The following is a 25175-nucleotide window of genomic DNA, read 5'->3' as shown; positions in this document are numbered from 1 at the left end:
CGTATTCTAACGCAGTAACCTCAAAGAGAAAGTGAAAAGTTTGCGTGAAATTCTTGCAAATTTTACCCAAGCGTCACACAAATGAGTAGCTTTACTATAGCCTACCGAACCAAACTACAGAAACAAACAAAAGATTTTATGATAAAAACAAATTGAAGCACTCTGACACCCCCATGAACCTGTGAACCGAGGGCTAGACCTTACATAGATTTGTCACCCTAAGACCCTTACATGGTCTTGTTATTGATAAGTTTTTCCTCCCATGTGATAGTTAACCTAAAAACCACAGTCTGATGCTCTTATCTGGTTGGGCCCTTGGAGGTTGAAGGTTTGCATGACCACAAATTATGAAACAGCTGCCTGCAGACAGAAGAAAATGCTGAAATTCATTCAGTGCCAGCTCGGCACCCTATGAATTTAGACAACCAAAACATTTTAGCGAATATAACCAGTGTTAGGTGTTACAAACTCAGGAAACAGGAAACCACCCTGACAATCAAAACATCAGCAATGTGCTGCTAAAAAAGCCATGCTGCAGCACAGCTTAAGTCTTAACACACAAAATCTCAAAGAATCTTCGTTTTATGGAAGCATTTCTCTTGCGGCATCCAGGAAACACAAGAAAACCGTTTAAGCTTGAATGTTTTAGAAAGCTTTTGCACTGTGTAAGAAACTGCAGGAGCTAGATCTCGTGTGAGCAAACATCATGCCCAGAAACCTGCAAACTGCATCAGGAATCTGGTTGAACTGAAACTGGGTGACTCTGAGATTTCTGAGCAGAGAGGATAAAGCCGAACAAGAGAGAGTGAGAATGTGAATGATTTATCTTCTGGATCAGCGAGCTTCCGTTTTATTTCAGTTCAAACCTTCTGTGACACAGGACCCAGGGTGAGGGGGTGCTTGACATTGTGCTCAGTTGTTGTTGAAGTTCATCCAAAAAGAAAAAAAAAACCCAAACAGAAAAGCACAAAGTTCAACATTGATCCACAGGGCACTCCGGTTAAATGTAAATGGACAGTTGTGTAAGTGCAAAACTGTAATCAGCAAACATACATGTCATATTCACAAGTGTCCATAATGGATTTTTAAGAGGGAGACATGCCTCTTTGACATAGCAGAAACACAAGCAGAGTCAGCTCTGGAGAATGTCACAGAACAGGTTGGTTCTTCCAGGTTTTTCTGTCTGTGTTTGGTGCATGATCACATGAAAAAAGCCCAGTCTTTGTCACAGTCAGGAGGACAGCGGTGTTATCTGATGTTGATTCTTAAGAGACTTTCCATAAGGGTAAGTGTTGTGTAAATGTTCGTTATAAGCAAGTCTCAGGTTTAAACTCTGCACAGACGACACAGAAAGTCATCCAAAACATTTGTTCGGTCTGACTGTGGAGAGCACTCGCGGTACGTAGACTTCATTACCCTGGCTTTCTGCCTGGAGGTTTTAGTATCAGATAATATAGTATGAAGAGGAACTGATCTTTGTTATACTTCTTTTACCTTTTGAAATATAAAAGTTGTCAGTTTTGATAACTCTTTCTGTTGTACTTCTACTACCAAAGCTACTTATTGTGACAGTCATTGTTGCAAATAGCAGAGACTGAAGTGATAGTCCAGAGTGGAGTAACATTAGTTTGAACAGTGATACTATTTATATGTGCATTTTGAGTGAAACCTTAAACCCTAACCCTAAGTAAATGTGACAGGAAAGTGTAATCAACACATCTTCAATGTGTGGTTTCTGGTCTGTGAATAGTATGGTAATTTCCATATATGGCTTGTGAAATTACCATACTATTCATATAAATCACCAAACTAGAAATTTAAAAGCACACTATATTTCTGTATATCTACACCTATATAAATACCTATCTATATTTACACTGGTCAAAAAATTAAAGGAACACTTAGACATCAGATCTCAATTGTAAAAAAAAATAATAATAATAAAATCTTCTGGATATCTATACTGATACGGACTGGATCATGTGTTATGAAGGAAAGGAAACTACAGAGGGCTGAAGTTAAAGATACTGAATATCAAAGTGGAAAAACTATGCAGGCTAGTCCACTCTACTGAAATTTACTTGCAGTAACTCAAATTTGTCTTGCCCTCACGTGCTTGTACACATGCCTTATAACATTGTAGCATGCACCCAATGAGACAACAGATGCACCCCCCCAGCTGGATCAGGGCATCACTTAGCTCCTGGACAGTCTGAGGTTCCACCTGGCTCCAATGGTGGAGCTGCCACTTCTGGTATTTTATGGTAACTGCCAATCAGCTGTCACAGTGCTGGGCAGGAGCCCACTAGAGGATGTTGAGCCTTGTTGGGCGTCTTTACCTTAGATCACCATCATTAATTAACTTTCTCCTTGACTGAGAACTAAACTCTGTAATATAATCAAATTAACCAGATGAGTAGGTAATAATCAAATACAGCCCTTTTCTAAGACCTAACACTGAAATACATTTAACCACCATCAGCTTGGAATGACCCTGCTGATGTTTTCAAATTTTGCTTATCCCAAAACTCCAAATATACTTACACATTCTTACCTGGATGACTGCGCATGCATCAAGACACAGTTACACGTTAGGAGTTTTTATTTAAACAATCTTAAAATCTAGCTTTCAAATTGTTTAGGTATTATGTATGAGGTATATTTATAGCTGTGTTAAACTGTTGTAAAAAGCTGCCAGAACAAACTTGTGCGTTTGTGCTGATCACATTTTACTTCTTCCTGCAGGTCAGCAATGGGTGGCTCCTCCTCAAAAACAACCATCTTTTGGCCGAAGAAGAAGAAGAAGAAGAAGAAATCACCTCTGAAAAAGACCTGGAGTCAACTGAAGAGGGTGCTGCCTCATAAGAAACGCAAGAAGAACGCTCTGTCGCTGGACAAACTGAGTGTGAAAAAGTCGAGGAAGGACAAGCATTCCAAGAAGAAACCGTCACTGACAGCAAACAAGAAAGTGCCGACATTGCTGAAAGGACTCTCGATGGATTACACAAAGAAAGAGACGAGTCAAACTGGTTCACCGGGAAGGAAGGAGAAGGACAAAGGGGGGCTGGAAAGAGTTGGAGAGCAAATAAAAAAGAAACTTTCCAAGGATGAGAAGAAAGACATTACCAGTCAGACAGACACTGTTCCTCGATCTAAGGAAAATAAGGCAAATGATCCAACAAGTGAGGCAAAGGTGCCTAAAAAGAAACTCAATGAGATCATACGATCCATTCGTCCAGCTGCAAACAGATAACAACCGCCTCCAATCTGGAAGGAAGACGTGACAACTCTGTAAACAGGCCACAGTCAGCAAGATACACGTTTTTAAATGGCATCACTCAGAGAGCAGATTATAATGGCAGAAAACGTGTTACAGCCGTCAACGGTTCTTTTAAACATGTCAGTTTCTCCCAAAAATCAATATTAATCAGCTGCAATATTTTACTCAAAAGCTTTACTCACTTTACTCCGCAATAAAAACATTTGTGGATTATCATCCTGCTGACAAATGATGGGCTTCATCCCCCCGTAAATTACTACTGAATACTGTTACAATATCAACCATTACAATGTCATTGCAAATTTAAGTTGTATATTTCTATGACAAACATTGTAAGTGAACATTGTTTCCACTGAGCAGAGACAATTTACATTATGCAAACACAAGCAGCATGCAGTGAGTGGGAAAAAAAAAACTAAATAAAAAGAACTTGCATCTCATTCTTATATCACACTGGCTGTATATTAAAAAGAAACGCAACATTTGTAACCACATTTTTCACTGGCTGTAGATTTACAAGGCACGGCGCTCATTTTGACGAATAAAAGAAAACGAAAACTGTGCGTCATAACAGGCACGTATACCTTGAGGGATTTAAAAACAACAACAATCCATATAACATTTGTGACAGGAACACCATCTACAAATGTTAGCAAGAAAAAAAAAAAAAAAAAAGGTGCTGCTGATTGGACAAAAAGTGTAAGAAACCCACTAAAATAGTTTTAAATCTTTGAACTAGTTTAAAAATATCAAACCTGATTAATCTATAACTTTAATGTTACTAAAATACTTATTAATGCCCTCAGAGTGGCCATTGGGCCCCTGTCTGAAACTATATCTGCATACACAACAGCTGACTGTTTACTCAAAATAACACAGGCCAATAAAATCCATCCTCCAGGACTTTACTGTTTACTTTTTAAATCAATCCACGTTATAAAAGTCGTGTTTCTAGTATTTTATTCACATTCTCTCTCTCTCACACACACACACACACACACACACAAAATCACAAAAAGCTTTCTGGTCATGCAATTAAATAAACACCCCGAAATTTATTAAGGAGGACTTACTGCACTAGTGGTAACAACTTGGATCACATTAACTTAAGCTAAGAGTAGCCAGCAAACTACTCTTGTGTGGCTCATAACTAAAGCACAGAGCGCATTCTTTATGATTGCACATTTTCACACATTTATTCCACGGTCTGCTGTGTAGCTTTCCAGGTGTTGCTCTTCCATCACTGTTGTCACTGAGGGAAAAAAACAAAAAACAAAAAAAAAACAACAACAAAAAACTGCCGAGTCACTCATGTCTCAACAGGAAACTCTCACGTGTGTCTCCCATGTTGTCCAAGTGATCCCAACAATGTGTACGCGTCTGTGCAGGGGAGGTGTTGATGGCGGGCTTGTGTTTAAATGAGAAGATCAAGCTGCTGTTATGAAGCTTCCAGCCAAAGAGTGTATCTCTTCTACCAGTAGCTGCAGAAACTGTAAACCCACAGCAGAGGTAAAACCCTTTATATAAAATAAAAAAAGAAAAAAAAAAAAAGAAAAGAAAAAAAAATCTACATAATCCTTGAAGAACCAGCTCAAGGCTCATTTTTGTGTACATACACAGATAAGTTCACTTAGATATGTATGTGTGCATGCCTCGAAATTTCTCAGCTGGTCTCAGTTAATCAGACTTGCAGGGATGTCCTCTGAGCTGGCACGGATGAGAGGCGCCCCGTTGCTCCTCTCTTTCGCCTTGGGGATACGAGACTTACCATTCTAGAGACAAAGGTGGAGAAACAGACAAGAGTGTGAGAAACTGAAAATGAGGTCAAAGAACCAGGAGGGTGAAGGGTTTAAAAATTATTAACAAAAAAAAAAATCATGACAATGATAAGAAATGGGGATTAGATGCAACGGGGAGAATGTGAAAAATAGAGAGGGGGGAGGTGGGTGGGTTAGTCATATGAAAACTAGCAAAAAATAAAAAATAAAACCCACAAACAAACAAGCAGTTAGAAAGAGATGAATTTCATGTTCATACCCAAAGGAGCGTTTCCACACGACCTGCCATGTTTCTAAATTGCAAATTTCAGCAGTTACCGCAAAGCAACAGACACACACGACCAAACAAATTGCAGACGTACACAGATGGTGCATTTATTCTTATTAGTTGTAACAATGTACAAAATTTAAAAAAAACAAAAAAAAGCCCAAAAATCACGTAAAAAACTTCCTGAATTGCTGGAACAACACCAAGGAAAAAACAAAAACAAAAAAGTACGCCTATAATATAACAATCGGTTAAAACTTTGATTTAATTAAAATCTAAATGACAAGAGGTATAATTAGGATATATATGTATAAACAGACACAATGCTGTGCTCTTTGAGAGCGCTTACAGTTAACGCGCTCTATTAAAGATGCAACTTCCTTTCAGTGGCCCAAATGCCTCTCTTTGATCTTTATGTCCCCCCCCCCCCAAAAAAAACAAAGACAATGTTTCTGTGAATTATTTCTCACTCAAGAATGCATGTGCACACTAACAAGATAACACACTCCTTGCAGCACTTCCTCTGTACCGAGAATGTATTCTTTGAACACACATGCCAGAGTAACGAGTCAGAGGAAATGTGGCAAGAAGCATGACCCGCTAACCACCAACACACATCTGGACTGGTTTAAACACTACCACAACACAAGCTACAAAACACATGGATTAATGAAGTGCACGCAGGACACAGAAATGTTACGGTCAGCATAAACTAGAGTAATAGTTGCATCAGGCAACAGGATAATTCCAGGCATTTGGGTAATTACCAAATCTGTTTATAGCATAAGGCAGAGAGGTGATTTAACCTCACTGATTGGGATTTTGAGGAGCTATGTGAAGGTCACTCCTTGACCTTCGGTTAAAAAGTTGGCCTGGAAAATTTGGTGGCTGGATAAAAGTGCATATGCATGGAATTATATTTGTGGCCTTTATTCTGCATGAATGATGGGACACAGTGTGAACACAGATGTTTTGCGCATACACAACCAAATTTTGAACAGGTTAAGACAGAACTGAAGGTTCAAACCGTAATTCTAAGCTTTGAAGTTTCTTACTAAGCAACAAACTTTGTGACGCAAAAATAAAGTCAGTGCCGAAGTGCCAAAAACTGCAGTTCTTCAAATGGACACTTGACGCCAATTCCAAGACAGTAAGTCCGCAAAGACTCCAAATTTAAATTAAAAAAAAAAAAAAAAAAAAAAAAAAGTTGTGTTGGTGGACTTTTGAATGGAATAATCTAACAACTAGCATGACTTGCTGTGCAGTTAATTGCACCAATAGCCTGAAAGTCTGTCTAAAATCATTGTAGCAACTTAAAATCTATCAGAATACATGTTTGCCTGTTTTATTTTTCAATTTTGTTTTAGTGTCCATGTTTAACAGATGTTGAGACAGAATTTCAGCATGATCAACAATTATTAATATAATTTTTGGCACTCCTATAAGACATCCAGTCAAAGACGCTTATTTCAGCACTACTGACACACAGGAAAGCTTATACAGTAATGTCCCTACTGGTGGCAGTTAATTAGCATGCTAAGTGGCTAATAAAGTGGCTATTTACAAAATACTTTATTTTATTTTTTTTCACTGAATGATTGATTTATTTTGAACATGACTATGTTGACTATAACAACAAAATGCACTTTAAACAATAATGAGACAAAGAAAGGGTTGGTACAGACTTAAAGGTAAACTCATTTGATCCTACCTCAATATGCAATATACATGTATAATTACATACAATTATATAAGTCTACAAACAGATATCACGCATAAAAATCCTAATAATGATGAAGCTAAACGTTGGGTTTAATTGTGCCTGTCTGTAGAATAAATGAAATGTTTTGAATATTAAAAAAAAAAAAAAAAAGGTCATGTATCTCATTTACAGTGACAGAGTTTTTTTTTTCCTTTTTTTCCCCTTCACAAAATACTTTAAGTGTCAATTTGTGAATTATGTTTGCGTCTTAATTTTTGAATTTTGTTTTTACACAGAAAAACTGCCTACAGCACTGTGTAGCTATTTAGGTAAATCTTTAGTTTTCCCAACATTTTGTAGAGTCAACTGAACAAGGAACAAACTCAACATAACATTTTTGCAGCCCTGTTGTTTCTGTCTTTAGCTCGCATTCAAAAACTTTCATCGCTCTTTGGCTGTGTGCCTCTTTCTTCCCAGCTTCCACCCACTTGTCAACTCTTCAGCTCTTGACCTCCTCCATCAACAGCATCACACAGCAGTGTGTACTCTCTCAACACGTGCGGTACACATTCGAGCATGGGTTTAGATGTCGCACGTTTTCAGATTTAATACCAAAGTTAGCAAAGTCGGCTTACATTTGACAGTGAAACGGAAGGTAAATGCAAAGCAGTCGCAAACGAGACCCCACATAAATCATAGTTTAGTCTGATTTGGCCAGGTGCAACGCGCACACACAAAAGAAGTGGGGGATTTCTGAATGATGGTGACGAGTCTGCAGCTGTGAGCTGAACAGAAACAGAAAGGCCATTTGCTTTACCAGTTTCCACATTACTGACTGACACAGTCTGCCACAAATCCCCACAGAGAATTTAGTGGCAGGATTAAAGTGTGAGAAACAAGAACTGAAAGAAGCACACAACCAACAGATCCTAGATTAAAAAATAATAATAATAAAAAAAGAAACATTGTAGAATATCAAAGTTTAAGTTATGGAACATTTGACACAAAGTCACTGTGTTGAATGAGTTCTGTGTTTTGGACCTCTGTTGGAGGTTTTCTCTGAATGTGTTTTTTCTCACATCCTTACTAAAAGAAATTCTACAAGTGCAGTGTTTGTTTACGCCTCAATAAATGCTGTGATGTGACCAATCGCCATGAACTAAACCATCTCTTGGACCAGTCAACACTGATACTACAGCGCAACAAAAAAAGCACATTTGTTTACAATCGCTCAGACAGACAAGAACACAATAACTCACATGTATGCAAAGTGCACATTAACGCCGTGCTTGTGGCTTCTGGTGCACTTCTAAAGACTAATACAATTTTCACATAATACAACCATAGACAAGCTCTCAGCTGAATATATGAAAAAAGAAAAAAGAAAAAACAGCACAAAGGCTTTGACTGGGGAAGTGAGCACTACAGTGAAGATACGTGGTTTTTCCTAATAGAAACTTCCCCAAAATATGCACCAAAAAAAAAGAAAAAAAAAGAAAAAAAGGAAAAAGTAAGCCACAACAACAATAATACTAATAATAATTAAAAAGTTATCTTTCCGCAACCCAAGTTCTCAGTATAACTGAGTGGAGACAGTAATGTGAAGCACTTTACAGACTATCCCTGCATGCTGCATTTACAGTTTTATGCAGCTGGCTCTGATCAAACTGCTTCTAACCTGTTGTTCAATTTTAACTGGAGGGAGATGTTGAGAGGTTCTGCAACATTTTACATATAAGTAATTAATTAACGAGTCTTTTCAGCTCTTTGCAGTAAGAAGCACTGAAGTGACAATAAGAATAAAAACAAACAAAAACATCGGACACCTAACTGATCAGCCTGCCTGCGCAAAGACTAGCTGTGTCTGCTCTTCCCTGATTTGTGTCGCATGTTGCCGATTTGCCAGGTCTCACTGACAGATGGATGAAACTACTGGATGCAGTGTGTAAACTGTGTGTATATAGACTGAAAACCTGGCACAAACTGGACTTTTTGCAGGCATGACATTCAGGAAATTAAACAACAAATATCTATCTATCTATATGGATATTAGGGGTGCAACGATACTCATATCGATATTGAACCGTTCGATACAGTGCTTTCGGTTCGGTACGCATATGTATCGAACAATACAAAATTTTTAATTTATTTTATCAACTTTTCTTCTTACGATACTGTCTGTGTTGGGAGCTCAGTGGATCTGCGTTCAACTATTCCGCCTAGGCTGCACTGTCGAGCGCAGATCCACTGAGTGCAGCGCAAGCTAGCAAGACAGAAGCTAAGCTCGTTGCAACATGGCAAATTGAACCTCCCCCACCCTCAGTCAGATCTGGCCTTTGGAACTATTTTGGTCTTCATGTGAAGTATGACCCTGAAGGTAAGCGCGTCATGGACAAAAGTAAAACAGTATGTCGGATGTGCCACGCAATGCTCAATTACATGGGTGGGAACTACTGCGTTAGTGCAGTTTGCGCCAGCCCCACGCACGGGGCGATCCGCGGTAGCTCGTTAACGGAGATTTGCCGTGTTGTGGCGTTAACGTCATTCCAGTTCCCACTAGTGCTGACAGCACTAGTGGGAACAAAATTAATATGACCGCACATTTACGTCGACATCATCCTAGTGCAAAGACAAGTGGAAGCAGACAAAAACAACAAGCACTCATGCTACAAACTTTACCCGAATCATTTAGACAGCCGTTAGCACAGGATTCTCCTTATGGGGACCTGATATGTTTAATATGCTGCTGAGAATATAGCCCAGAAGAAGCGTATAGTATAGCTTTTATTTTGGAAAGAGCCATTTCTCTGTAATATAAACTCTTTTTCCAAAGATGAGTGATTTCTCGATCAGATAGATTTATTATTTTATCCCTTTGTTGTTTCAGCAACATTAAATTTAAAAACTGTACGTTTGAGTTAAAATATACATTTAGAATTTTAATAAATGACAAATTAAAAAAAGCATGAACATTTTTTTGTATTGAAAAAATATCGAACCGTGACACCAAAGTATCGAACCGAACCGTGAATTTTGTGTATCGTTGCACCCCTAATGGATATATAGATAGATAAAAAAACAAACAAACAAAAAAAACAAAACAACAACGAGCCACATTCAGCTACGCTGCTGTCGCACATCTCTCTCAAAATATTTAGATGGACAGATCATCTGACTACAGTCAGCATGATACCAAGTGGCCTAAAATCATAAACAGTCCTTAGAGCATGTGCTTGTTTTGATTGTGATTGCTGTCATTGATTCCATTGCTCTCGGACAGTACCTCTTGCTCCACGGTGTGAAATTTAACTTCAGAGAAGCCTCTGTTCTTGTGCCTCTGAGACCAGTTGCAGCACAGGATCTCCTTGAAGGTCCTCCTCATGTCTTGGTCCCTGAAGCAGTAGATGATGGGGTTGACGAAGGAGTTGCACTCTGCCAGCACCAGACAGTATTTCTCGGGGCCTAGCACCAAACTCCTGTCACAGTTCAGACCATCGAGCAGCAGCACAACCAGTGCGGGTGTCCAGCAGACCACAAAGCAGCCTACAGAGTCAGGGGGGAGAAAGAAATTCTTTACAACTCTGTTAATTTCTAAGGGTAGGGGGAAGCATATGAGGGAACACACACACCACACAGATTAGCCAGTTCAGTAGTCTGTTCTGTATAATATCTGCAGACTTTGGTAGCATGCTCAGCACTAATATATGCAAAACTACCAGCTGCAAAAACAGTTAAAGGATGTGAGACCACACACTCAGGTGCATAGTGGCTTTATGTGTCTCTCAGAATGATAAAATGAGGAAATGTCCTCACTGTCTTGATGATGTTGCTCGCAGGTACAAATTGTCAGCAGTGTCATGCAGGCAGAAACGAGCAGTTTTCTGTCATGCTAACAAAACTATGCAGCTCCCTGTCAGGACATGCTCTGGCTTTTCCTCAACTTCCTTACATGCCAGAGCAACTGAATCCTGGCTGCTGAGTGACGGGACAAATTTGGAGGAATTTAATTGAAATCAAAATAAATCAGAATGAGACAGTGAGAGTAGAGCAGCAAAGGAGAAAGACTAGATTAGAAAATAAGAAGAAATCAGTACCAGGAAGAGAGGAGGTAATGTGTGTGTAAAGCCTATTTTTACAGGAACAGACAAGAAAAGAGACGAGCTTGCACGGGCCGAGAAGGCTGGCTGTGTTTGATCAAGATAAACGTTTCCCGGGAAACTTTATCCTCTGCAACTTTCTCCAACTAAACTTTCAGTAGAATTCAGTAGATGGCAATGGTTTGCACTGCGATCACTTAGTCACTTAAATTATGTACACTTAGTGTTCATAATTTTTATCATCAATAGAATTTCCACGCACAGCCATGGTTGTCTCAGGATCTCATCTCTGCCTTTCACAGATGCTGTTGTGTTGGCCATCAGGTGGTGACCTTCAGCTTGCACTGTGATAGTTTGCAGTTGATTGCAAAGTGATCAGGATGAGAATCTACACCTCCAAATCTGAAGCCGTGGTTTTCATCCAGAAATAGTTTGAATGCTCACTCCAAGTTGCTACTTCAAGTATGTCAGTGTGTTGAGTGAAGCAGAGGACAGACTGGTGTCTACACTGTGACAGAGTTAAGCGTGAGAACAAACTGAACTGATTTACAGGTCAGTGATTTTCAGCCTCGTCCCTTGCACACAGAGATTTTTAATATTCGGGAGTGAATTAGCATCACATCGTTTGGAATGTTTTGGTTGGTTGGTTGTGAGTCCTTCACAACAAATGTTCAGCACACACACACCCCATTATTTTCTCAAAAGTAATTCAATGTATTTATATAGCACCAAATCACAGTCACCTTCAAGGCGTTTCATTTCATATTGTAAGGTAGACACGCTACAATATATATTACGGTAATTACTTGCCAGAGAGCAGTCTAAAACTTGTTATTATTATTTTCATGTTAGTCCATAATGCATTCTCATAATTACCAGTTAACAATACAAACCTTAGGCTACAGTGCAATGCACTGACACAAATCCCTGTCCTAATGAGTACACATGTAAGAGCTTTCTTTTAGTGTTTTCACAAAATAAGCAACACAAAGAAAATCTGAAAACCAGTTCAAAGATATTTTAAAGTGATCTCCATGGTGATTCTACTGTAGAAACATGAACAGGTAGAAATGGAGGATGCAGCCCGACTGCTCATCGCTGCTTTTTTTACCTGTTCAAAAGCAGTGAACAGGTAACAGGAACCGGCCTGGCTGCCGTGCTGAGGTCGGCACACGCTTTATCATCATTTTGGGTTCTTCAAAAGCTTTTCTGTTAGCGTGATGTTTTTAAATGAAGCTAAAAACGCAAAGTTATCTCCCAAACATAACTATTTGACTTGATATGTATTGTGTGCACTCCCTTACCCAGGATCATGGAGACTGTCTTCATCAGGTTCATCATGGTTTCTCTCTGTCTTGTCGTCGAAGTGTGCTGTGACATCTGCCTGCCCTTGTGCCTCACATAAAGAAAGATCCGGGTATATACGGCCACCATGATGGAGAAGGTCATCAAGTTAAGAACGGCCCAGAATATCAGGAAGCTGCGGTGGTATAGCGGTGCCATGGTGGAGCATTCACTTAGATGGCACGTGCAGTTCCAACCCATTTGGGGAACGAGGCCCATGATTATTGCCACCAGCCAAATTAACAGCATGACTATGAAAACACGCCGAGTGCTCATGCTGCTGTGTAGCTGGACGTTGAAGATAGTCTGGTGGCGCTCCACAGCCACGAATAGGAGGTTGAGGACCGAGGCTGTCAGGCTGGTATTTATCAACCCCTGACGAGTAAACCACTGGTTCGGTGATAGCTTTATAGTCCAGGGACCAGTATGAAACATCATGTGGAGATACGCAAAACCTAGGAGGAGGAAAGTGAGGAGATCTTTTAAACAGAGGTAAACTATTTACACTGTTACATTCTGAGTAGAGTCTATCGTTGTTACCAGAGCAGGACAATGAACAATCTTTACATGAAATATGAGGATGTCAGAGACTCATCGCGGTAACATGCTATCGCTGTGATCAGTACAAACTTAGTACTCCTGACTATTTCAACTATTAAATCAAACTCAAAAGGTTGCCTGACTGTCCAAGAATCCCCAACTTGGCATTCATGGTTTGCGTTTAAGAGATCACTGTTGCTTTTCAATGGAAACAACTGTGAGAATGTGTTTCTATTTTGCTCTACTTTCTCTTTGTGAAGGGTTTTCTGTGAACTTAAGTTATTTCACAAATGGTTTTACAAAAATAAATGGAAAAAAATTTACCTGCAAAAAGGTCTGCCAAAGCCATATTACCCAACAAGTAGTAGATGGGAAAGTGAAACCGTCTGTTTTTGAAAATGGCCGCTACTACCAAAAAGTTGGAAAAAATAACAATGAAGCAAACAATCAAGCCCAGCGTGACAATAAGAACGTCACGCTTTTTCCATTGAGTATTAATGGCTTTTCCACTGTTGTTGTAGAAAAAGTCGATGGTCTCATTGTCATGGCAGGTACCGGTTATGTTACCCATCCTGAGGCGTGAGCGGGGTGTGGGATGAGAAAAACGTTGATGAGTAGAAAGAGTAGGGTGGTGTTGCAGACGCAGAGTAGAAGGAGGAGGATTAGGGCACCACTGACACTTGCCACATTGGGAGGTTTGGAGATCGGCATGCCATTAGCTGTGCAGGTGAGGACTGGAGTTATCCAGACATCTGAAAGCCTGGGGACTTCTCTGGATGCACATCTACATTCTGGAGAAAAAGTAGTAAGTTTGAGCAAACATTAAATTATGCATAACAGTTCAAAATCAGTGATAAGCATTTATTAACAAACTACAGAAACTGGTCATAGTGAAATGATATCCAACATAGACAGCAAATATTTAACTTAAAATTTTTAGCATTTAGAGAATAAACATTTAAAATAATATAGTTTGACAAGATTAAGGTAAGAAGGAAGTAAAGCAATATTTGGATGACAAAATAACCAAGTATTTACCAGGTCTAAAGATGAGGTAAATACTAAGTAGACCTTATAACTTAAAGTCATGATTTGCCATTTTACTTTATTAGTCTCTCACATCACAGTGTAGGAATTTCTTTACATGGTTGTTTCAGTTCATTGCAGCTTGCAGGCAGTCATTTCCGCTCTCTTTAATTCCCGGTCAGGTTGAGGTCTGGACTTTGACTGAACCATTGCGACACCTCGATTCTTTTTTCCTTTTCCAACAAAAGTAACCGGCTGTGCTTGGGATCATTGTGCGGTTGCATCACTCAGTGCTGGCTGTCATATGACCTCACATTTGACTCTAGAATACTTTGGTATACTGATGAGTACGTGGTCAACTCGGGAACTGCAAGGTGTCCACATCTAAAAAAAATAAATAAATCAACACAACTCCACCACCACCACGTTTGAGCAAATACATGTTTGGTTTTTATCCATATGTGGTTCTGTGCATTATGGCCAAACTACTTTACTTTGGTCTGCTCTGCACAAAGGACAATTATAGATGTTAACAGAGGCATTTTACTATGGCTATAAATCAGACTATTACTGGAAAACAGTGACAAATATGTTTATCATGCAAAATAGCTGTGGCTTTTGTCCCTTGTAGCTTATCCCGGTGTTGCCGTCCATCACAGGTCAAGCTCAAATTACAGTCAGAACATCTATGCATTTGCGCTGTCTTAACAGAGTCAAACACCAGTGCGAACAAACCATTTCTAGACGCCCTTGTACAGAGATATACAGCACTATAGCGGTAAAAGCACTGGACTCCCCCCCCAGGTTGGGGTTAAATCACCAGAAAAGCTTTTTGTATCTAGTGGCCAAACAAAATGTGATACCTAATATGGAATGAAAATTGTAAGGTATCAATAAATAATTCATTAAAATCACCTAAATAAACTAAACACCCCTACTGAGCGTTTAAAGAAAAGAAAACATCCTGCTTTTTGCCGTTATATTCTTTCACAGTGAAAAGGTAGGGCAGCAAGTTCAAACTGACTTTGCACCAATACAAATGAGCACTTTATTAACGCCACTAACCTTCATCAAATCTATGTACTGAAGGCAGCATCTAAATAGATTATCCTGACATGTGACGTTCCAATATTATCAAAAATACAGAGGCTCTTCTTCCTGTTAAACTAATGCAGACATGTTGACATGACTTATTACAATGCACTACAAAGCATGCACTCAGAGGGCAGTTTCCGAACACACACTTATTTTATAATCCTAGAAAGATAACGCTGTTCCCAAACAGGGCTAAGCTGCGATAATAAAGTTGACCCAGCCAACAAAGATAAAGCAGTATGCAAGATTTGCCCCCACGCAAGCTGTGGATAAACAGGTCACCTCCCCTTTCAGTCCTCTGATGCTTCAGTGTCGTGCTGCAGAAAATAAGTTTGAGTGCACAGCAACTATTTTCCTGTTCAATTGAACTGAAATCAATTTACATTATCAGAGAAGTAATTGCTGGAAGCGAGTCGCATCACTTTTTTGTTGTTGTTGTTCAGAACATCTCAGACTACGTGCACATCTAATCAGCTTTGTTGAAATACGTGAGTGGCATTTCTTGCATTAACTATCTGATTAATCAACTTATCTAACGCATCCTTAGCTACTGAGCCGTCTCCAGCACGTAAGCTTTAAGGTTAAGGTTTGAAGCCCCAACGAAAAGGTTGTTAGCTTTTTTTGGCAAAAAATAGAAATAAGGATCTATACATTTACCACAGAATCACATCGTAAGTAACTTTGCCCTGTACAAGCCAGAAAACCTTGATTTGTAAGAAAAGCAACGTTATACACTACGTTCATATACTACGACTGAGTAACTCCTATCTGACATGTCACAACAAGAACAGGCAAGGCTTTAAATGATTGTAACTGAAACCAAACACAGCCCAGATCAAAACGCAGCCAACAACTGACTAATCCCTTATTTAGGGTAAACCTGTACATGCTGCACAGTGTGCTCTTATTGTTGAGTCAGCAGCACAACCTCGCACAGTCTCCACTCTCCTGTGAAACGCAGCACTGCACGACAACACCGCAGTGCCGTCAGTTCCAAGTTCAACTCTCCCAACAATGGAAACAGCAGAGCTGCTCCCTGCAGAAGAGACACACCTCACAATTACACAATCCAGCTATGTAACTCAATCTTAATCCAAACACACACACACACACACACACACACACACACACACCCTTAGTGACCCGTTCTCCTACCAAGGATGTGTGGAAAGAAATGCCAAATTAAAAATGTGAGAAATGCAGCGGGAGTGCAAACGTCACAGGTTGGAAATGAAGTGATGGATGAGACCACTGCAGGAAAGAGGGTTCAATTTTTGATCGAGGCAACAAATTAAAACAGGTGAGGAAATTAAAAAAGAAAAAAAAAAGCCTTTCCACATTCTATCCCTGTGGTGACAGAATGTGGAAGGATCCAAATGGTTAAAAGTAGTGAAACAGTGGTGTGCATGGGAATGTGTCTGAAACTCACCGAACAACATCACAAATTTGTGGCGAGCAACAGGAAGGTAAGAAGGATGCTATTCCCTTTATGAATGCAATACTACCTCGACTACATACGACCAGCAGCTGCAGCTTTAAAAAAAAAAAAAAAAAAAGTTCTCGTTGTTGGATTTGTGTTTTAAAGTCATACTTTAATTTTACCCATTGTACTAAGTGGACAAGTCCACTCCTTATTTTAAATGCATAATCACATTGGCCAACTCTGTTTGTAAAAGCCCAACATTAGTCTGCAATTGACATCGAAATGTTTACATGTGCATTGAGCCAAAGATATTAATAAAAAGACGAGCTCTTAAGTCATAATTAGATGTCCAACTGCCATTTAAGTTTCACCTGCAAACATACCTTGATTTCAGAAGGCACCTTGAGCACTACGGCTGACAGTTCTGCGAATTTGTATTTTCCTATTTCAAAAAAGCACAAAACCACAACGCTTCAGTGCAAAGTGCATCTTAAGCTGCACTAAGCAGCTGCTGTCACATGATGTGCCACAACTGAAGTGCTCATCGCATTTTCTACACCGTTTTAGGCACAACAGACATGCTGCTATGTGACCAAGGTTATACAGAGGACACACAAAGTAAGTGACTAGTCAGTGAGAAGTTACTGAATAGTCTGCCTCAAGTTGGCGAGAGTGAATATCTGGTAGACAAATAATAAAAATAAAAACTTGCTGCCTAAAAGGAAACTGACAGCATTTTCAGAATTAGGTAACTAAAAAAAATACCACTAAGTTGATAATACTTCTGTACTGTAAAAGTGAAGCTAAAGGCACACTGCTAATGCTCACCAACAAATCGTGTTGTCTCATCTGATGTAAAGTGTAAAAATAAGATTTAACACTTTTTTGTATGTAGGACAGTTTAATGGCCAGACTTTTTGTGTCATTTCCCAAAATATCAAACTGATGCACTAATAAGAGCTTGCTACTCACACAAATTGAGAAATAATAGTAAATCTGTTGCAGCAACTCTGGTCTAGGTTGTAGACGGGTACATAAAGGTTAGCTCAACACAATGTTAGCTGGCTCAGCAAAGTCTAAAACCCTCATTGGAGATAACATGCAACGGCGGATATCAACTTCATCTTATAAGCTGGGCTTTCCTCTTCAGACTGTCTGCATGTTCAAATTAAAAAAAAAAAAAAGTTATCAGATGATGGGAAAATGGTGATAATAGAAATGTTGAAATTTACCGGAAACTGCAACACTGTCATATCTTGTAAGACAGGAAGTTAATGCTGCAAAATATTACTTAGATTTGTTAAAAATATAAACATTTTAAAACTGGTCATTTTACTGTAGCATGAATGCTCAGTGCTGGTTGTTTCAAAAGCTGCTGACTGTACATTAGACGGCTGAAACATCAAACAGAATACAGGGAGTGCAGAATTATTAGGCAAATGAGTATTTTGTCCACATCATCATCTTCATGCATGTTGTCTTACTCCAAGCTGTATAGGCTCGAAAGCCTACTACCAATTAAGCATATTAGGTGATGTGCATCTCTGTAATAAGAAGGGGTGTGGTCTAATAACATCAACACCCTATATCAGGTGTGCATAATTATTAGGCAACGTCCTTTCCTTTGGCAAAATGGGTCAAAAGAAGGACTTGACAGGCTCAGAAAAGTCAAAAATAGTGAGATATCTTGCAGAGGGATGCAGCAGTCTCAAAATTGCAAAGCTTCTGAAGCGTGATCATCGAACAATCAAGCGTTTCATTCAAAATAGTCAACAGGGTCGCAAGAAGCGTGTGGAAAAACCAAGGCGCAAAATAACTGCCCATGAACTGAGAAAAGTCAAGCGTGCAGCTGCCAAGATGCCACTTGCCACCAGTTTGGCCATATTTCAGAGCTGCAACATCACTGGAGTGCCCAAAAGCACAAGGTGTGCAATACTCAGAGACATGGCCAAGGTAAGAAAGGCTGAAAGACGACCACCACTGAACAAGACACACAAGCTGAAACGTCAAGACGGGGCCAAGAAATATCTCAAGACTGATTTTTCTACGGTTTTATGGACTGATGAAATGAGAGTGAGTCTTGATGGGCCAGATGGATGGGCCCGTGGCTGGATTGGTAAAGGGCAGAGAGCTCCAGTCCGACTCAGACGCCAGCAAGGTGGAGGTGGAGTACTGGTTTGGGCTGGTATCATCAAAGATGAGCTTGTGGGGCCTTTTCGGGTTGAGGATGGAGTCAAGCTCAACTCCCAGTCCTACTGCCAGTTTCTGGAAGACACCTTCTTCAAGCAGTGGTACAGGAAAAAGTCTGCATCCTTCAAGAAAAACATGATTTTCATGCAGGACAATGCTCCATCACACGCGTCCAAGTACTCCACAGCGTGGCTGGCAAGAAAGGGTATAAAAGAAGAAAAACTAATGACATGGCCTCCTTGTTCACCTGATCTGAACCCCATTGAGAACCTGTGGTCCATCATCAAATGTGAGATTTACAAGGAGGGAAAACAGTACACCTCTCTGAACAGTGTCTGGGAGGCTGTGGTTGCTGCTGCACGCAATGTTGATGGTGAACAGATCAAAACACTGACAGAATCCATGGATGGCAGGCTTTTGAGTGTCCTTGCAAAGAAAGGTGGCTATATTGGTCGCTGATTGGTTTTTGTTTTGTTTTTGAATGTCAGAAATGTATATTTGTGAATGTGGAGATGTTATATTGGTTTCACTGGTAAAAATAAATAATTGAAATGGGTATATATTTGTTTTTTGTTAAGTTGCCTAATAATTATGCACAGTAATAGTCACCTGCACACACAGATATCCCCCTAAAATAGCTAAAACTAAAAACAAACTAAAAACTACTTCCACAAACATTCAGCTTTGATATTAATGAGTTTTTTGGGTTCATTGAGAACATGGTGGTTGTTCAATAATAAAATTATTCCTCAAAAATACAACTTGCCTAACAATTCTGCACTCCCTGTACATTTAAAAAGTAAGTGTTACTATCCCGCAGTCTAATAACGGACATGTGACAATGGCTTTAGCGTGGTTGGCCGATTGGCATAATTTTTGAGTCATCAACCATTAGAGTATAATTCAAATGTTACTCAACAAAACTGCCAATGAAAACAGTACGTTTCTCAAAAATAAAAAACTTAAAATGCACTGTTCCAAATTATTACGCACAGAGTTTTGAAACATTTTATAGGTTGTAGAGAACTGAAAATGGTCATTTGTTGAATTTGCAGCATTAGTAGATCAATTTTACTGAAATCAAAAGCTATTTCAATCAAAAACATCTTAAGAGGTCAAGTTATATATTAACATAGGACCCCTTATTTGATAGCAGTTTTACAATTCTTGCGTCCATGGAACTTGCAAGTTTTTGGAAAGTTTCTACTTGAATGTCTTTGCAGGATGTCAGAATAGCCTCCCAGAGCTGCTGTTTGGATGTGAACTGCATCCCACACTCAATTTTTTTTTTTTTGAGGATGCTCCAAAGGTTCTCAATAGGGTTGAGTTCAGGGAAGACTGGGGGTCACACCATGAGCTTCTCTCTTTTTATGCCGATAGCAGCCAATGATGCAGAGGTATTCCTTGTAGCATAAGATGGTGCATTGTCTTGCATGAAGATGGTTTTGTTGCAGAAGGCACAGTTCTTCTCTTTCTACCATGGAAGAAAGTGGTCAGTCAGAAACTCCACATACTTTGCAGAGGTCATTTTCACACCTTCAGGGACCCAAAAGGGGCCGACCAGCTCTCTCCCTGTGATTCCGGCTCAAAACACTCCACCACCTCCTTGCTGACGTTGCAGCCTTGTTGAGACATGGTGGCCGTCCACCAACCATCCACCACTGCATCCATCTGGACCATCCAGGGTTGCACTGCACTCATCAGTGAACAAGACTGTTTGAAAACTAGTCTTCTTGTAGTTCGAGGCCCACTGCAGCTGTTTCAGCTTGTGAGCATTGGTTAGGGGTGGCCAAATATAAGGTTTATGCACAACTGCAAGTCTCTGGAGGATCCTACACCTTGATGTTCGCAGGGCTCCAGAGGCACCAGCAGCTTCAAATATGCGTTTGCTGCTTTGTAACGGCCTTTTAGCAGCTGCTCTCTTAATCTGACGTATTTGTCTGGCAGAAACCTTCATCATTGTCCCTTTATCTGCACGAACCCATGTGTGTTCTGACTCAGCCACAAATCTCTGAACATTATGGTGATCACACTTAAGTTTTTGTGAAATATCCTTTTTCTTTCCTATATTGCTTGAAAATGGTGGTCTGCTTAATAATGTGGAACATCCTTCTTTAGTAGTTTTTCCTTTAATTGGGCTCACCTGGCAAACTAATAATCATAGGTGTCCGAGATTGATTTCAATCATCCAAAGAGCTCTGAGACATGATTCCATCCATGGGTTTATTTGAACAACAACGTATTTAATCTTTATGACACTTAAACACAATTTGCATTATAATTTGGAACGTGGTGTAAAGGTGAACACTGCAGTCAGCTAACGATCAAAGCAATAACAAGAAGGTTCTTGTTCCTAGTGTTAGCCAGCAACCTCCAGCAACTACTTGACAACCGGTCAGGGAATACATATTTTCCCATGTGGTCATTAAGACTTTTAAAAAAAAAAAAAAACATTTTAAAATATATACTCAGTAATGGTACTCATTCACACGTGACTACTTTTGTCCTTTTATGTCAAACTTCTGGACGAATGTTCAAGAATGTAAAAATTAGGGGTGGGAATTTAATGCGTTAATTGTGATTCATTTGAAAAAACATTGTGTGAAAAAAAATTAACATATTTAATCGCACTTTACATTTCAAGCAAAGGGGAACTTTTGTTAATGCATGATTTCCTGGTATACCGATTACAGTGACACACACAGCTACAAAAAACCCCCCAAAAAAACCCCAGCAGAATCAGAAGAAAGCGTGTTGCTAGGACTGAACGAAGGCAAATTTCATTTCTACAGTCTATCCAACAGAAGCCTTGATAAAAGCGTGGTTTTGTGCAAACAGAGTTTGCATAGCACTGAAGCACTTTAACTTTATGGCACCATCTAAATGCAGCACAGAAACTGTGGGAGCTGTTAGAGTTAGCAGTTTGAGTACCAACAAAAGTTGTCAGCAGGCCAAACTTGATGAAATGACTGGCTTCAGGACCAAAATTACTAAGTCAACATCAGACAAACTTACAAATTCTCTTGACTGTAGACTAGTATCAGTGGTAGAAGACAGGGGGTTAGAAAGTGTGCTACTGATTCAGATCAGCCCTGTGTTCCAGTCGAGCAGGGACCTACCCACAGATGTCAGTCCTGGTCTGCAAGTATTTGGTTAGTCCTGCCACTTCTGTCCCATGGGAGAGACTGTTCTCACTTGCAAAATACATAGTAACAAAAAAGAGAGATCTGCCTTGAGCTCTGAAAATGTGAACAGGCTAGTTTGTCTAAATAACTGGCTGAAAGAGACAGACAATAAATAAGCATGGAGGTATTGTGAGTCCAATGAGTTTGTTGTTTTTTGCACTAAAGTGTTTGATGATCACTGTTTTAGCTTAATTTACAAAAGAATGCTGGCTAAGGTTACTCGGAGTTTAAAGGTGAAGCTGGTCAAATAACCTTTTGTTTCTGCCTTTTTTAAGAAAATAAAAATGCACTTTATGTTGAAATTTTTATTATTATTATTATTACATAAAGATAATACAATTATCTGATAAACACTACAAAAATAAAGTATTATTACAGGCTCACTCTAAAGACCAAAAGTAAAACTTGGTCAGCTTAAGTCGAGCTTAAGCTGTAACAGCAGCTACAGTTCTGAACACACACCGAAAATCGTTAGGCATACGAGTACGTATGCCAAACAAATACTTGACATGTGAAAAGGAGAAAGAAGCTGATGTTAGGAAGTTGTGGGTTACAGTCTCATACCCTCCCCCTCCATTCACACATACATTTAGCAGTTTCCCCTTCCCACATTTTCTGTTGTCTTAGTGGGTTTACAACTGATACTTGTGACCTGAACACACAAGTTCACGACAACAAACCAGCTTGCATTAGAACAAAGACCAACCAACTGTCACCACCGGCTAACATTCAATTACAGCATTTCCTGCACACCTAATTAAGACTTTTGCGCATTCCTCTAAACTTGACCACTGTGTGTGTGTGTGTGCGCGCGCAGCCTGTGAGTTTTCATGCATCGTGTGTCTGTGTTTGTGCGTGAAAGGACTCGACGGGATCAGTAAACACCGGTTTGAATGGAAACTGGTCATTACCAGGGGAGCCACACCCAAGGCCTTTTCTCCCTCCTCCCCTCAGTGTTGCTCTCTTTCTCCCTAAAGAAAGAGTCTTAGCTTATTGACTTCAGCCAGCCTTTCTTTAGAATAGGAAACAGTACTAGGAAATGCATGCACCCCCACAATAGCTGAAACCAATACGACGGTGTAGGCAGACACAATTGATTGTGTTTGTGACCTCTGATTCCAGGTAAAACTGAGATTGTACTTCTCTCCACAGGACCCCCTCTCTTCTACTGTGAAGTATTGACACCACTCACCATGTGTCACCTATATGGAGATTACCTTTAGCACTTTAATCACCCAGACACACGCACAGACAGCTGCTTGTTTCTCCTGATATGACTGATCCAGTCTTTGTTTCACTTTTAAAACTTAAGCTGTTTTTAACACCCCCCCCTTAACCCTTGTTTTTCTTTAAATCTTCATTCCCATAATTAGCATTTCCTGTAATCTTATTTTTGTTTGTTTTTAAAGCCCAAGTGAATATCTTGTAATAAAGACAGAGGACATGCACTGCTGATATGCATAAATAGTGAGACTGGATCAGGAATGTCATTTAAAATGTATATACAAGTTTGAGGTGGTGTGTGTTTACTGCATGTTTAAGACTGGGATTCAATAGGTTTGTTTCTTTTGGTGTTTTCTTTTTAACTTGTGAAAAACATGCTTTCGATGCAGTGATCATTAGCATGTCATGTCAATTCAAACCTCAGCTGACAGGCCAGGTGTAATAAAGTGCTTGAGTAGAGTAGAAAAGCACTATACAAGAACCAGTCCATTTAACATTCACAAAATAAGGTTTGTCCTGTCACATCTTTCATATGAACACTGACACAGCCGTTCAAACTCAGTACAAAAACAAATCAGTGCTTTTTCTATACCTCTGAATTGAATAATGTGAACAGCCCTCCCTCCAAAATAACTTAGTCAAACTAAACAGGAAAAAAAAGAAAGGTTTAATACTTTCTGACACCTTGTTAGAGTGTACAAATGAGCGATGGATCAGAAAATAAGCAGACCAGAGATGTTAACTTTATGGTGGTTTATGAAGAGGCACAGATACAGTTTTACTTTGTCTCAGTACTCTGGTCCTGAAGTGAAGCTTTTCGTATGCAGATTTGCTGCTTTCGCTTTTTGGGACTTACTGTAAACTCAACACTAACTCTGTGAAGTGAACACGCCGTAACACTGTGTCCACAGACGGAACAGTTTAACTTTATTGCAGGGCTGTTTTCCTGTAGGCGACACCTGTGCTGTAAATGTGCGTTTGGCGTTTTCTTTCCTTTTCTATTTGCATATGCAGTGTGCTGTGTAGATATCCGGGAAAATAAAGGCAGAGGGAAGAAAAATGGTTGTTTTACTTTGGAAGAAAGTTAACACTGCCCTCGTAGTAAGCGTGGCAAAACTGCTTAGCTGCATTAAAAAGAAAAAAGGGAACGGCTGCTTCTCCGTAAGGTAATGAGCTCCAGACTCCTTCCGCGCAGATACCTTCGCACGCTCACGGGAGTCGCGACCTCCGCACGGAGGAAACAATGAAGCACCGTACAAACATTTCTCTTCTCCCCGGGCGCGCATTTCAAACTCGTCGCCCTCCGCTGAATTTTTTTTAATACAGAAGAAGTGTGAATGTGGAGCGGGAGACGAGTTTGAACTCACCTTTAGTCGTCTGTGAACGCCTCCAGCAGGTATAGTTATCCAGGTTAGATCTTTGCTTGTTTTCGCACCTGAGAACTCCTCCCCAGCTCACAAAGCAAAAGTGAAAAAAAAGGAAAAACCCCACAAAAACAGAGGGCCGAAAAAACTACTATGATATGGGGTTTTTTCTGTTTCTATCGAGGCTCAAGTCCACCTTTTACTTTTGAGTCTCACAAAGTTAAATACGCTCGGTCTTCTGCGTCACCTTTACTCGAACTTTTGTTTCGCTTCCGGTGGGCTTAGCATTTGTTACCTGTGCGCAGTAACTCTGTCCCAGGAGGCGTACACAGGGCGCGGCAGCCGCTCCCTCGTTTGTTCCAACTCGTTCTACTAAACGAGCAGCTTGGAGCTTTTTGGTCGTTCCTTCTGCCAACCTGCGCGTTTTTGGTATCCACCCTGTTTGGCTGGCGGTGGGGTATGTCAGCCAATGAGAGCGGAGCGTCAGAGTGATTGACAGAGTGGGCAAGGACGCTACTCAGGCGGCAGATAAAAACCAGGGATGTGGAGCTAATTTTACATCATAATACCCGAGATATCTTCATGTAAGAAAAACAACTGCAATGTGTAAAATTACACAAGTTCAGGTAGCTTGTTCATAATGTTTTTTCTATAGTGGA

At 39.9% G+C, this 25175-nt stretch overlaps 1 protein-coding gene across 2 annotated transcripts; it reads right to left on the bottom strand.

Moving 5' to 3' along the window:
* Window positions 1-4938: 4938 nt before the first annotated feature.
* On the bottom strand, window positions 4939-24897 carry LOC146630196 (lysophosphatidic acid receptor 2-like). Of its 2 annotated transcripts, none has more exons than XM_085355652.1 (5): window positions 24520-24897; window positions 13334-13800; window positions 12430-12924; window positions 10312-10571; window positions 4939-5052 (listed from the first exon to the last, which is right to left on the bottom strand). In XM_085355652.1, exons 2-5 carry the CDS (start codon window positions 13578-13580, stop codon window positions 4954-4956), a joined length of 1101 nt encoding a protein of 366 aa, XP_085211778.1. In that variant the 5' UTR covers window positions 13581-13800; window positions 24520-24897; the 3' UTR covers window positions 4939-4953. The 2 variants fall into 2 exon arrangements, with proteins under 2 accessions (XP_085211778.1, XP_085211779.1); XM_085355653.1 differs by lacking the exon at window positions 24520-24897 and adding an exon at window positions 14130-14243.
* Between the last annotated feature and the right edge of the window lie 278 nt (window positions 24898-25175).

The sequence above is a fragment of the Diplotaxodon limnothrissa genome, linkage group LG6 (genome assembly GCF_057381915.1).
Source record: "Diplotaxodon limnothrissa isolate DT_005_m linkage group LG6, D_limnothrissa_male_GT1.1, whole genome shotgun sequence".
NCBI classification, from domain to species: Eukaryota; Metazoa; Chordata; class Actinopteri; order Cichliformes; family Cichlidae; genus Diplotaxodon; species Diplotaxodon limnothrissa.
The sequence above is the reverse complement of the archived record's forward strand: the minus strand, read 5'-3'. Positions and strand labels throughout refer to the sequence as shown.

Bases quoted from the DNA above. Each gene is read 5' to 3' on its own strand.
- LOC146630196 (XM_085355652.1), bottom strand. From the start codon at position 13,580: ATGGGTAACATAACCGGTACCTGCCATGACAATGAGACCATCGACTTT. The intron at 12,925-13,333 runs GTAAATTTTTTT...TCCTCCTCCTAG, and splicing joins TTTGGCAGACCTTTTTGCAG to GTTTTGCGTATCTCCACATG. The intron at 5,053-10,311 runs GTACTGTCCGAG...CTTTGTCTCTAG, and splicing joins TTCACACCGTGGAGCAAGAG to AATGGTAAGTCTCGTATCCC.